This window comes from Desmodus rotundus, chromosome 3 (genome assembly GCF_022682495.2).
Source record: "Desmodus rotundus isolate HL8 chromosome 3, HLdesRot8A.1, whole genome shotgun sequence".
NCBI lineage: Eukaryota > Metazoa > Chordata > Mammalia > Chiroptera > Phyllostomidae > Desmodus > Desmodus rotundus.
Genome location: NC_071389.1, coordinates 90,293,909 through 90,308,914, shown reverse-complemented (window position 1 = coordinate 90,308,914; position 15,006 = coordinate 90,293,909). Strand labels below are relative to the sequence as shown.

The 15,006-nt window shown below is 38.4% G+C and overlaps 1 protein-coding gene across 4 annotated transcripts in view; it reads right to left on the bottom strand.

The window, feature by feature from the left end:
* The window catches only part of MYLK4 (myosin light chain kinase family member 4), a 142,798-nt gene that overhangs the window by 14,827 nt on the left and 112,965 nt on the right, over positions 1–15,006 (bottom strand). For all 4 annotated transcript variants that reach the window (XM_045189114.2, XM_053920433.1, XM_045189115.2 and 1 more), the window contains 8 exons: positions 13,430–13,508; positions 9,891–9,996; positions 7,228–7,321; positions 7,046–7,155; positions 5,936–6,077; positions 3,158–3,228; positions 2,234–2,362; positions 1,421–1,573 (listed from right to left, as the gene is read on the bottom strand). In XM_045189114.2, the coding sequence (XP_045045049.1) occupies positions 1,421–1,573; positions 2,234–2,362; positions 3,158–3,228; positions 5,936–6,077; positions 7,046–7,155; positions 7,228–7,321; positions 9,891–9,996; positions 13,430–13,508 (884 nt within the window). The remainder of the gene's footprint in view (positions 1–1,420; positions 1,574–2,233; positions 2,363–3,157; positions 3,229–5,935; positions 6,078–7,045; positions 7,156–7,227; positions 7,322–9,890; positions 9,997–13,429; positions 13,509–15,006) is intronic.

The following is a 15,006-nucleotide window of genomic DNA, read 5'->3' as shown; positions in this document are numbered from 1 at the left end:
CCTACGGTAAAATTGGTTTTGTTATATGTCATTTTGTTTAAAGTTGAGTTTCCAAGAACATATGGATGACATTAAGTGAGGACACACTGTATCTCTGAATAGGTTCTCAGTAAATGTGTATTTCTCATCTACCAAAGATTTGATAGTCTTCCCTCTCTTCACTGCTTGGCATTCAGTATTACAAATAATAATGGTAACATCAGACTTTCATTAATGTGCATTTCCATTACAAATAAAACCAATGTGTGTTCATTACCCCTCCTCTAAGACTGAGACCCCAGCCTGACTAAGTCCTCCTCACCCTTTAGGACTCAGTTCTGGCCCTTGTCAATATACTCTGTCTTTTCATTACCCACATTGTATTAAATCACTTAAAAAATACATATCTCTTCTATTAGATTGTAAGTTACCTAGAGGCAGGTACTAGGCTTTATACATCTGCCCTCAATGTCTGAGACACATTGCCTGGAAGATTATAGGTAATTAATTACTTGCTTGAGGAAAACAAACTTCTGTGTGTCAGGCACTCCCCAGACCCCTTCCCCATGCTGTTAGTAGCCCCCCACTGCACCCTGCTGTGTAGTGGCTCACAGTCATGTATATTAGTAACTTAAAAGGCCAAAAGATCACAAAACAATAAAGCAAGCATTGTTGGCCCTGAGAATCTTAAAAACTATCTACTGTGCAGTGTGTTTGCCAGGGTAATGGTGATGTTCTTTTCTTATCCATAATTCTAAAATGCAAGCCCACTCTTCTTCATCCACTGAATTTTAAGTGAATGTTGTTTTAGCATTGACAGAAAACAAAAGGCGATGGTATAACAGCTAAGTGCATGACCTTGGGGGAAGGTATGCTTATGTTTGATTATAAGTTCTACCACTTACTAGCTGTATGATCTTGGATAAATTACTGAGAGTTTTATCCAAAAAGTAGTAATGATAATTTCTACCTCATAGAATTGGATGGGGATTGAAAGAGATAATGTCTATAAAGTCCATGGCATAGTCTGACCCATTGTAGGTTCTCAAACGAAATGATAGTCAAATGTTCGGTTCCACAGAGCTGTATATGTGCTTTGTAAATGTGAAAGGCATCATGGAAATAACTTATCCCAAACCCTTCATTTTGAGGCTAAGTCCATGGAGACCCAGCAAGAGCCCCTAATTGCTAGAGCCTTATTACAAAATTCAAAGGAGGGATAATTTGCTGTTCTGTTCAAGCCTCATGACCAAAGCAGTCCCATGTATTAGTAAATTTGGTTAAGAGCATCAAACCCTCCCCATTTACAACTTCGCGCAAGCATCAGAGGTTTTACTAAAGGAATTCAATAGTTATCTGACATGAACTCTAATAACCCTGGTAGTATACTGCTCCTCTATTACCCCAACTTCTTCCAGAGCCCAGAATGAACTTGGGTTACCTCTTCTCCTTAATCAGAAGCTTGGAGAGGAACTCCTTGGCCTCCTCTGAGATGTTTTGAAATTCTTCCTCCTCTAAGTCCCACCTGCAGGCCAGGATGTTGTTCAGGGTTTCAGCATCATTATCACCCAGGAAGGGGGACAAACCACTAAGTCTACAAGAGACAGAGTCCAGAGTGAGTATTTTTAAACAGCTTCAAACTCTTTACAGATAGGTTGCTTTATTTTTTGGTTCTGTCATTTAAAACTGAAATAAAGCAAATAACCTAAATTTAAACATAATTTTATCATATATCTTTGCAATGAAAAAGATGCTTACTGCCCCCTCCCCCACTCCTATTAAAGAACTTCAGCAACCCAGACATCAGCTGCATCTGAATGTACACTTCACAGCCCAGTACAATTTCTCTTACAGCATTTATAGTGCTGTGAACATCTGTCATACACGCACATGGAAAACACCACAGTGTCACCTCTGAGGAGTAAGGCTAGCATAAGTCATTTAGGAAATCAGGACATAGGGTTTGTTTGTTTGTTTGTTTGTTAATTTCAAGGCATTGAGTGGTATCCTAGGAGTTAAAGTGATCTGCGAGAAGACACACATTTACTTTTTCAGATGATGTGCAAGGAAAGAATTTACTCCTACATCCTCCCAGGATTCAACAGAGCCTAGAAAGTAACTGAATATGGTACAAAATTATTTATTTTTAAAATAAATTAGAGCTAAATTAGAGCTCTTACTCAAAATAGCAAAACCTCATAGAATATGCATGATGATTAAAAATAAGTGTCAGAGAGATTGGAAATCTGCTTACAGCATGTAGGCAATGACCCCCACACTCCACATGTCAGTGGGAAAGGAAACAAAATCATAGTTCACAACTTCAGGGGCAAGAAATTCTGGAGTTCCAAAGTTCACCTTCAGCTTTTCTCTGGGTTTGTATCTGGAATTTAGGGGAGAAGTGAAGGGATGGAAAGTGTCAATCAAAAATTATGGAAATTGAAAAGATACTTTCTATGAAAAATAACTTCAGCAAATCTAGAATAAATAGACTTTAAAGGAAATCACATAGTGTCAAAAACTTGTGATAAAGTTCTAAGAGTTTTAAGCCATACAGTAAAATGTTAATGATCTGAAAGAGTTGTGAGAAAAGCCGCTCAGAATAATTAGGACACCTGAATTATAGAATTTGACAAAAGGAAAACTTACATGAGCCTTGACATATAGATGCATTGACTAAGACTTTATTAATGAATACATGAAATGCAATAGCTTACAACATCTAGGTTATGTTCATCGTTAATGTGTTGCAGTCCATGTAAGTTCTTATTCCCTTAAGAACCTTAGATGTGCCAGAAGTCTTTGCAATATCTTTACCCTACTAATTTTTTTCTCAGTACAGGTGATTCTTTTTATTAATTTTTTAAAGTAAATCTCTTCACAGATGGAACAAATATAAATGACTAAGGCAAACTTACAAATTGTAAATTAATGTTTTCAAATTTAATAACTTCACTATATTAGGTTTTAATTTTTCTATTTTTCTTGCATGCACTGTAGAAACATCTAAACATTCAAATCCCAAAGTTAGAAAAGAAAGCTGAAACATAATTTTTGTTAAGTTAAATCTAAATGAGGATATGAAACAAATGGGCATATCTATCAGATTTATCTTTGCAAAGAAAGAGGGCCAATGCTGCCTAACTCCATTCACACACCTATGTTTAAATAGACATACCTTCTGGCAAATCCAAAATCAATAATTTTTATTTGTTTAGTATCCCGATTCACACACAAGATATTCTCAGGCTGCCAGGAGAAAGAGACACGTTAGCAATGAAAACAACCATCATTCACTCAAATTGTCCTTGAACCACAACTAAAAATACAGCGATGCTCAGGAAAAACATATCAGGCCTTTCACTTTGAGACTGGCTTGTCTGTGTGGGTATTTTCTCTTTTAATTATGTGGTAGACGAGGTTTTGGGTACTATGCCAAACTTGCATTACCCTGACTGTTCCCCTCCCTGGTTCTGCAGTTTACCAATGATGTGCGGGTTCAGGCAGAGGCCTTCTTGAGGGAATAAAAAAAAAAAAGGAGGCTGCTTCAGTACTTTCTAAATGCACCAGTGGGAGGTGTCTCAGGCTTGAAATCTGCCCCTCTAAAATTATTGAGTATGAATTCCCCATTCTTGGAAGAATATTTTACCCAAGGATTTATGAGTTCTAAGAGGAATGACCTGATTCATTCAAACAGCCACACTGAATACGCAATAAAATGTGAATGCCCCTGACCTCCAGATTTTCCTTTGTGCTTGGCCTATGGCAAAGTCGTATGTCAAAAGAAGGCTTTTGTTCTTCTTTCTCTGCAACCCCAAAGTTTTGCTGAGTTTGGTCTCCATGCCTAAAACCCTTGACTAAGTGTTCCCTTGGAGTTTGCCTCTGGTAAGACTTTGCTCTGCCCATCTTGACAGCTTTGGGATGAAGAGGGAGAAACATCGACTGGAGCACTGTAACTGAGTGTTTACAGAATGTCTTACAAACATACCTACACTTGTTAGGACTGAAAAACTGAGGTCAGGGATATAGAAGAGATTTAATTTAAAGCTAAGATGATTCATAAAGGAAAAATTTTTCAACAAATTGCCTAGAATTCTCAAGCTCTAGTCCATCCCTACCCTTCCTTGATTGCTGTGGGGCATCAGCTGACCCATCGGATCCCCAGGATCTCTTGTCCCATCCTTTAGGTGGGATCCTGGCTGCCCTCCACCCCCATCTGGATGGAAAGGAGGTTCAAATGAGATCAGAAACTCTGAAAACACTTTATGAAATAACATAGTCCATTTGGTTAGGTAAAATTTCTTTGGAAGCTCTTTTCTAAAATATCTCTAAAACAGATGTCTATAAGTAAAAACTATTTATGGAGAAGTGGGTGTTATATAAGAACATTTGGTTTTATGCTTAAATAACTGATCAACCATGTATAAAGGGGTCCAGTTGTCAAAGACTACTATGACATAAAAAAATTATAGAATGTAAAGAAACAGCTTTGAGGGCACATCAAAAGTTATTTTTTTCTAATTATGGATAAGATTTATAAAACACAGAAAAATATAAAGGGGACCATTTTTAAGTCACCTATAATCTCCTCTACATATGACAAGCACTCTTAATATTTTTGGCCCTTTTCCTTCCAAGGAGCTTTCTGAAAGGCATGACTGCTCATTAATGACCCATCCAGCTGTCTCCTTTATTATTATCTTTACATATAAGCCATAACTAAAATTACTCATTTTCAATCAATATTATGAAGCCACATATGGAGTTGTTTGACTTATGATGGGTCTGGTCCTACTTCCAGTTGCCAATCAAATCCCTTTAGGAATATCTGTAGAATATCCACACTCAATGAAATGCTCCATGAAAATACACATTATCAAACTCAGTTCATAGCCAAGAGCTTTGCTAATGATTTTTAACCCCTGACTTTTTCATTTTATATACCACTTACTCCTGCCCTGTGAATGCAAGAGTCAGTGCACATAAATCAAGACAGTGATGGAAGCCAAGTTACAAGAAGAGGGGCCCATGGGACACTATTTAAGGAGGTTAAATGTATTTAGCTCTACAACCCCTAATGACTTACCATAGACAGTATGTTATATGGAATACTGTGTCCCTCTGCCATGCTGTGCAAACAGGGAAATGAGCAAGTGACTGAGCCACACAGGAGATGCACTTCATGTTGCTCAGCCCCAGTATAAGAGCTGATCAGAGTTATTGGCCCTGGGCCTTTCATTGGTTTAACTAAGTACAGTTCTAAGGACTTCGTAATAGGAGAGAAATCAAAGAGAAAGTGTCATTAAATAAGGGAAGAAAAGAAGGCATCTTGCATCCCAGCTGCTCACAAAAGCTTTTCACCATTTCTAGTGTGCTGTCCAGCCCCATGCCACCATCCCTTTCTGTTCCTTAGCAGTTTATCACTACTCTTCTAGCTGTTCTACATCCCATTCTGTCATTGGTTTCTCCTCAGTGCTCCAGCATGCCCACAGAAAAACAAGTCCCTAAAGTCCAGAGCTTCCAGAATGAGTTTCAGGAGAATGCTGGGGACTCTTAGAGAGCTGACAAGTGTGGCTATTGCTAGAATATTTTGAGTTAGTGAATACTCCCCCATACCTAACATGCAATGACAGGAACACAACAAGGGTACTACATTGGTGATGGTGATAGTGGTTTTGATTCAAAACTTTTAGGAAGGAAATCATCTCCCATGTGGGTTACTTTAACACAAGCAAGTTATGAGAATCTGAATAGTAGTCTCTAAAAAGGGAGGCATGCAAACATTAAGAGGTGACAGAAGTTGGAAATGGGGAGATGAGTTTAAGAATCTGGATTTTTATTAATTCTTAAATAAGTACCTAGTAACAGCATCAGTGTTCCAACCTGGTGTTGTGGTATCTGACAGGGCCCTCTGATCCACATGAGAGGAAAAGTTGGGATACAAAGCATGCTGTACCTTCAGGTCCAAATGGAGAATGTACATCTGATGCATGTGTCGTATTCCCTCACATATCTGCTTGATGAACAGGATGGCATCAAGCTCAGTCAGACTGTAGTTGTCATCAATGATCCGGTCAAACAGCTCACCTCCATCCACACTGTAGAGGAAAGAGGAGTAGAGTCCTGAGTCATGATTCTTTTATGAACATGTTTTTCTTGCAGTTAAGCTCCTTTAACTCTTCCAACAGGGACATGCACGCAGTTATTTCTCTGCCTACTTTGCTATCTCGGTTAGATGACTCTTGGGTTGAAGGCCCTTGTGTTATCCACCATCAATTTCACAAAATCTCCAACTCCCTTTCATCCAGTGGCTACACCTCTGGGGTCAGTCCACACCTGACATTTTCTAACATACATGGAAGATAAAGAGGACTCTAAGAAGGCAGAGAGAGAAATTCCAAATACCAGCTGAGAGTTAGGCAGGTTCTCCTCAGACTAATTTCAGTGATAAAGTGCTTCTATGTGGCTGATGCTAAATATTTAGTATTCAAAAATTCTTTATTGAACAGTGAAAAAAGCCCAAAATGAGGGAGAAAAATGAACTAAATCACATCACTGATTCAGTGTTACTTAGAAGTACTCACTTTCTAACTAAACACTTATTAGTTCTTATAAAGCTGATTCCAAATGGAAGTTTGTTAGCCCTAAGTATTAAGAGTTTGATATGAAAAAAAAAAAAGTTTGATGTGAAACTTGTATTAGTGATTAGGTTGAAAGTGAAATGCAGTTCGAAAATCACTTTCCTCCAGGTTAACCAGAGTAATATTTAAGCTGGATTTTTTTTGACAGTATAGCTTACATATAAAGTTAGATATATGTTGTCATCCTACCTCTTATTAATAAAATTATAATATAAAGATATCTATTTCTAAGTAATTTTCTTTCTGAAACTGATGAGATTATCTCATACATACAAGTCAAAACCAGTGGTATACCAAGTGTGGATCTTTTAACTTCTGAGGTAGGACAGAGCTGCACCCTGTGGTCACCGGTGCTGTGGGACTCTCTGAACGTGTGTTTATAGCTATACAGGGAAGTGGAAGAGGGGGCAGAAGGGAACACATACTACTCCATGACGAGGACAATATCATTCTTAGACTCGAAGGCATCATAGAGCTGAATGAGGTTCACATGATCCAGCTGGTTCATGACAGTGATCTCATTCTTCACTTCATCCTGAGAAGAGGGAGAAATGCTTAGCAGGGTGAAGACAAGAGCAAGAAGAGAGCCACATCACACAGCCTTTACCTTCTCCTTCCTGCCTCTGGTCTTGATGATCTTGGCAGCCAGCTTCAGACCTGTTGCTTTCTCTTCACACTTGTGAACCTGGCCGAAGCGCCCCCTGCCAAAGAAGAAGATGAAGTGCAGCATGGGGCTCTGTCCCCACCAGATCTGGCTTCAATCATTGCCAAGTAGACCAGGCAGTTGTCCCAGGCATTTCCCTTTTTGAGTTTGCAACTGCTGTGGCCAATAAACTTCCGCAACAGTGTCAAGGTGTGGTCTGTGGATCTCCGGCATCAGAATCTTCTAAGGGTAGGAATACATGTTCCCCAGCTCTACCCCACACCTACTGAGACAGGAGTCTGAGGTGAGGCCCCAGAATCTGTATTTCACAACATTCCTTGGGTAATTAATATGCACCCTAAAACTTGAGAACTCTGTTATGGAAAAATGAGAATCATTCTGAATAAATATGACTGTAATAAGCTAGGTTTTGGGAACATGTGAACAATACAGGTTGTAAACAGGCACATCAAATTATTTCTTTAAACTGCATAATAAATAAAAATATGACATAGAGACACATATAATCAAAAATACATATTACATAATCATCTATGAGCTTTTTGACACTTTAGCTTGGATATAAATGTATATATACACATTGTAAGACAGTTTCTTACAAATTAATCACACACAGAAATGCACCCTCATCAACGATTTTTAAATCTGACTTGCTTGCTTTGATTCCTGATTTTAAAAAATAGGTAGAACACTGGTGCCTGTCTGTGCAATGGTGGCTATCACAGCAGGAGCAGCTGGGAAGCTTCCCTAACAACACTGTCAACCTGAGACCACTGAATTCTTAGAAGACTGCAGAGGTGAGGGTCTTGACAACAACCAGCAAAGGGAGGGTGATGACTACCACCACATCCCATTCAACTCTGCTACACACTGCAGGCAGAAACAGATGTGTCCATAAACATAGCCAAGCAATACCTTCAATTCCAACCACTGCTCAGACTTCTTTACTGGAACACATGAACAGAGTCCCAGGAACTTCACATGTGGCTGCTGATTAAGAAAATGCTTTTTTCTCTAGATTAGCAAAAGCCCGCAGAACTGCCTGGCCCATCAGAGGTTTGATATCATGTTTAACTTCAGAACTAGCTCAACTGTCTCACATGACTTATTCTGCAAGTGCCTGGAGGTGCCTTAAGCCACCTCCTCCCAGTATTCTTGCTGGTCCACCATACCAATAAATTCCTCCTAACTGAATATGTTGTGTTGGGATTATAAATACTCCCACAGTTTGGGAGATGAACCCCAGAAAAATTCAGGGGCCTGCCACCACAGGCAAACTTTTTGGAATCCAGTGATCCTCTGCCACAAGTGAAAAATAATTTGCTGCATCTGGAACTTCTTATTACTGAAAAGGAGATACAGCATTTTATGCTCTTTTTGCACTTTAAGGGAACAATACACATTTGATTGTGTTCTCCTAACTCATTCACCGAATGAGTATGGCACCAGTTTTGAGCACAGCCCAGACAGGAGATGACCAGCAGCTGATCCATACTGCACTGTGACCAAGAAGATCCAATGCTGCCTGAATGGGTGGAAAGGAACTTCTTAAGGAACCATTGCACCAGCCCATGGACTGTTTCAAAGCCTCTTCTGCCAAATAACTGCTCTCCTTTAGAGAAACAGTTGCTAGTTTGCCACTGAAGTCCCTGAAGACCCAAATAAGCTGCTGCAGGCGGTAATACTTCAGACTCCACAACACCTACTCATGTTTCAGAATTCCCATTGCTCCTTCAGTCTCAAGGGGAGTTCTCCACGATCATCCAGCTGAGGAGGAAAAAGTTCAAGTAATTCTGTGTGTCAAAGGGCAAAATAAATATAGAATGGGAAGAGGAAGACATGATTTTACAAGTATCAACCATACACCTGATGGTCAATTGCAGAAACATGCATTAGAGTAGCTATGGATATTTTCCAATGTGTTGTTAAGTAAATTTTGTATATATTTGTACAAATTTTCTGCTTTTTCTTCCTATTCTATACATATGCTTATGGTTGTGAACTTCATAATTTAGGCTTTAAATTACAAGATATCATGGGGAGATTGTGATTGAAGTAGAAGAGGAAGAAATATCCCTGGTAAGTGTCTCGATCCCTGTTGACTTTACTCTTGCTTCTTCAGGGAAAGACCATGTATTTAGATGTCCTTCAAATGACTCCTTCTGTGAAGAAAATAATTGACTGAATGGATAATAGTAATGAATACAATAACAACATAAATGGAAAACCAACAATGATATAAACAATTTAGCAAACGTTGCAAGAAATACAGTGTTCACTCATTCCTACAATTTATTTCTCAATTTCCGAGCTTCGAACAACCTCTCAACCTTCTGGTGACTCATGGTGGGTTTCTCTCACGTTCAGGAATTGCAACAAGGGAGGCAAAGGAGATATTAAATGTGGAGTTTAATCATTGTCACCACATCAACCTTTCTGGCATCAGTGGTGATTTTCAGAAATGGTTAAAATCTCTTAAAATGCCTGTTTATGATATTTCTGATTCTCAGATTGAGACTAGCAAATATTTGTGAAACCCTCAGGATCCGTCTTTTTGAAAGTTCTCTTCTATTGTTGAAAGTGTGTTAAAACCAAGCATGACTTACCCTCCTAAAATTTCTGTCCTGTTCACGGTGTAAAAACTGTTGACCGCTGTCTGTTTGGCTGTTACAATCCGGTGATGAAAGGGTGCGGGAGGAGCTGGGCAGTCATCTAGAAGGTGAGAGGGAAAGAAGGGCCATCTGTTAAGCAGTCAGAACTCTTTATGGCACAAGCATGGGGCCTCAGAGTGAAATTTTGTGCATTTAATAATAAAATACAACAGGCCATCTGTTTTATTCCTAATGATCTAGGGAGTATAAATTTTCATTTCGTGTTATGATCTGTGATTCACAAAGGTGATACCTGACATCTTTGAGAAAGAATGTCAGGACCACTAATCTATGGTTCATACTATCTCAGGACAACTTTTAGAAATATCAAAATAGTTTAAAATCTATACAGCACAATATCTCAATACAACACAAATAGGTTATACTTCCAGATCTGAGGCTATTTAAATTCAAACATGAGATATTATTTGTTCCATTTTTTAAGAACCACAAACGTAGTACATTATTTTAATTAAAAATGAGAGAGAAAAACATAAAAAGTTCCCTCATGTCATTGAAATGTTTGATATTATTACATATTATTTTCCAAAATATTTTAGCCTTTATTTAAGATATACTTAAGGCACAATCATGAATGTTTTTTCTGGCTGGAAATAAAAGGCTCAGTAAAACTGGCTAAAATATATATTCCACAGCTCTCAAATTTCTCCCACTTTTTACCTTCTATACTAAGTGTTTAAACTATAGTTCACCTCAGGATTAGTTCTAAAATACAAAATTGTATTCTTCCAGTATTCTTTTTGCTCTTCCAGGATTACTATTGTTAAAGTTTACTTGCTATGAACCTATTAATTTCCCCATTTATTCATTATTTAGCATCCATTGCATGTACTTGCTTACATACATACAAAAGATACAAAAAGAGGTGAATAGATAAAAATTTGCTTTCAAAAATTTAATTCTCAAATACTTGTGTTAGGCACTCTGCCAAGTGCTAATATTTTTTTAATTGAGATAATATAAATCTCTGGGAATCTGATTTGATATGGACATTCACTTCTCACACCATAAAGAAGTCACAAAAGAATTCTGTTGGTGGCATTCATCTCTTCAGATCAAAAAAGTGATCAAGTTACATTCACAAATGGCATCAATATGGCATAATGTCTCCTTCAGGCTCTTAGGCTCAGTGAAATTTAGTTGGACGTACTTGCTGAAGAGGTTAAGAAACTTGAAAAGGCTGAAACAAATCCATTTCCTAGCCAATGGAGTCACCAGATCTTGCTGTCCAGAGGTCTGAATTCCAATGGACTCCAGGGGTTGGCCTTGTGAGCTCCCCTGGACTTGTCTGGTTTCCTGTGTCCTTCTCAATGTGTGTCCTTCAACTGTCCCTGCTACATTTGTTCTGCACATTTTGCTGTCCTCTTTGATGAATTGTTCTTCCATCATGCTCTGCTTACTACTGACAGCATGCTCTATTTGTTCAGCATTCTGGAAAATGGGTCTTATTGCTGCATTTCCCAGGACTCATGATGTAGAAATGGCTTTTACATTGCTGATAGACCTGGAAAATAAAACTCAGCTGCAGCTCTCATAGTTTTGGTCAAATGGCTAACTAAAGCTGCCTCAAAATGGTGTTTTGGTGAAGGGATTTAAGCTTCATGACAGACAGTTGGCAGTGTCAGTTCTGGGGGATAAAATGGAGTAACATGCTTCCCTATCAGATCTGAGCAGCAAAATGAGGATCCCAGAGAATCTCGCCAATGACTTCATTTGGACCCTAAATTATTCCACTGACCCTTTACAAAAGTAGTCATTTCATGAATACCTAACTGGCTTGATCTTTATTTTTTTTCGCTTCCTTTATAAAAGAGAGAAATTACTAAATTAAAACATAATAAAAGAAGCAGTAAACTGTCTGGATATTAGCAGTGAGAATTAGCCTTTATGGGTGAAAGACTTGACCTCATCTCAGTTTTGCAAGAGCTCCAGACCTTATGAGGCACATCTTTGAGGAGACAGACTTTCTTAGTAAATGTAGTGTTTAATTCTTGGAAAATGAGACTTCTCCATGATTAGGTTTCAAATACTGTAATAAAAATGAAATAAAAATTGTATCTTAAATCCTTAAAAAAGAGACCATAGATGTTTGGATATTTTATGTTCCAAATAAATTCTGTGGCTCATCATTATGTAGAATAATAATTTTAATTGGCTATATAATTACCTGCATTTACATGTGAAACTTTGCACTTGAGTAGGACTCATCCAATAATCTACTTCTTACTCAATCCTCACAATATTTGGGGGAATAGACAACTTATCATACAGAAAAAGGTAGGTAAACTTTTTAAGAATTAGATTTTAACTTATAGATAAATCTGATCATCTTTCAATTCTTGATCTTAGGAAGGATGTGCTCTATGTTTTAAAAATAAAAAAATTTTACTTGATCTTTTAAAATATTGATTTATGTGAATACTAATATTCACTGTTATTGTCTTTCAGTTGATAGGAAGCTTAGAAAACAATGAAATGTATAAACATGTCACAGGAATGAAGAAAAATAATGGCATGAAAACATGGCTGAAAAAAATCTACACACATGAAAATTGGTTTCTAAACCATTGCTTTAAAAACTTACTTCAGTTATCCCTTTGACATGGCCTTAAACTGCAATGGCACAGACTTACAAAAACATCACGTGTAGATGTACAATGTTTTTACCCCTACCTTTTACAGAACTGATTACCATTAGTTTCATTATCATTTTGCTTTTTATTTGAACTCTTGTCCATCACTGCTTCATTTGCAATCAATGACCCCTCTTTTTTTCAGGTTCTCTTTCACTGGTATCTTCCTTAGAATGAAGCCCATTTTCCTTTTCTTTGAATACTGGACATTCATTTTTATCCACCGTAGCTTGCCTATCATCCCCAGCACTATTATATTCTTGTCTGTTCACTCTCGGTGCACATAAAATGTCTCTTCTGTATCTTCTCTTGGCTCTATGGACTTTCTTAGAGCAAAATCTTCTACCACGCCATGTGATCTTTTTGTATGAAATGTGGCAAAACTTCTCTGAATTAGAGAGGCATTGGTCTTCTCAGAATTTTTCTTGTTGAGTTTATTAACCTTTTCTTTGTCAGAGGAAGACTGGTTCTTCTGGGAAGGTCTCTCTAAAAGCCACCATAGGATACAAATATTTTAATGTAGGATGCATTACAATATATGATCAATATAATTTTATCTTCCCATAATGGCATCTCCATTCAGGTTTGTCTTTTCAACAGATAAAAGCCTTTGAAAAGCAAAGTAGAAGTGAACATGACTTACTGACCGACAATTAGATTTTGAAAGATTTTCTAGTTTGTAACTAGTAGGATCCAAAGCCAATCAAATAAAGATATTCAAACAGCACTTCTCCAGGCATGGGACTTTATGAATGTGTAACTTCCTCTGAATAAGAACAACAGGACTCTTATAACAGAGCTTTCTCTCTTCATAAATATCTAGTCTTCTAAAGCTGTTACCTGTGAGGGCTGATGTCCTCTTTCCTTTGGCCAGTGCCATTTCCTTCAGGTCAGGGTATAACCACACTTTCTCCTTAGCCTGTGAATACACAATTGTGTAATTGAGGTTACATATCACATCAGGATGTCTCAGCTTCAGCAATACTGACACTTGGGGTTGGATAATTCTTTATTTTAGGAAATGCCATGGGCATTATTAGATGTTTAGCAGAACCTCTGGCATCTACCAACCAGATGCCAATAGTATCCTCCCTCCCTGTTCTAACTTTCAGAATGTCTTTGGACACCGCAGCAGCTGAGGCCCCGCCCCCACTGCTGTCACAATAGCCAGCCCCCTGCCCCTGTCCCCACCCCAACAGCGGTGTGGCCTTCCCACCACAGTTCCAGTAGTGCCGCCACCCCACATGGCCAGGCTGGCGTGCTAAGAGGAAGGAGGAGGCATCTCCCACAGAGGAGAGCAGCAGGGCTCAGGGAGTTAGCAGTCCCCAGAAAGACTTAACTCAATGGGGGAGCTAACCTATCCTGAAGAGACTTTGAGAGTGCCTCACACCCATGGCGGTGTGTGAGTTGCCCCTAATTAGTACACCTCAAGGACAGCACAACTGGTAGATTGAAGGTCCCAGCCTGGGGCACTGTGGGTCTGCAAGTGAATGGAGGAACTGGGCTGGAGGCTAGGCCACTGTGAAGATTTCCTCCCAAAGCTGGCCCCCATCCTCACAAAACCATAGGAAGGAAGAAAAGTGAAGCCCAACTCCCCTCAGCCTGCTGCAGCCAGGAAAACCAGCAGAATTGGCTGGGCTAGTTTAAAGTCAACATGAGTCTTTTTTTTTCCCCCCCAAAGTGAGACAATATGACCTGGAGCTATGAAAGGACTAGAGTCAGAACCAAAGAGAGATCACAAGGCTAATGCCAACAACTGAGAAACTGAGACAAATTTCACTTTGCTATTTGAGAGAAGTTGCATGTTATTGTTTATTTGTTTTTTTTTCATTATTTTTACTTCTTTTATTTATTTATTTTTAGTATTTTTATACCTCTTTTTTCTGTTTAATTTTCCTTGTTTTATTTGTGTGTTTAATTGCATTGTTTGACTGGTTTTCTTTGTTCTCTCTTTCATAGTGTATTTTAATTTTCCTTCTTTCACTTCACTTATGTTCCAATAACACAATACTCTAGGTTGTGTACTTCCTATTCTTGTTATTCAGATCATATAGATTCTGTCATATGATTGTTGTTCCAATATTAGTGTAAATAATTGTTGTTCCATACAATTGTAAATAACACACAGCACCCCTCCTGGATCTTAGCCCATTTCAGTATTTCCGGAACTTTATTACTGTTGTGGTTAACTCTATTCTCTCATACACTATGCCCATTTTCTATCCTTTAATCTCACTATATCTCAAAATCTGACTTCCCACAAGCTCTCTGTTTCCAGGATTCAACTCACAATCCTTCCTCCCTCTAACAAGAGTCTTACCTCTTTTCTACCTGTTCTAAACAGTGGCTAGCTGGGTGAAATATCACAGTCAACACTATACTTATACAAAGGATCTCCTAACTCTTCTCTATGGGTT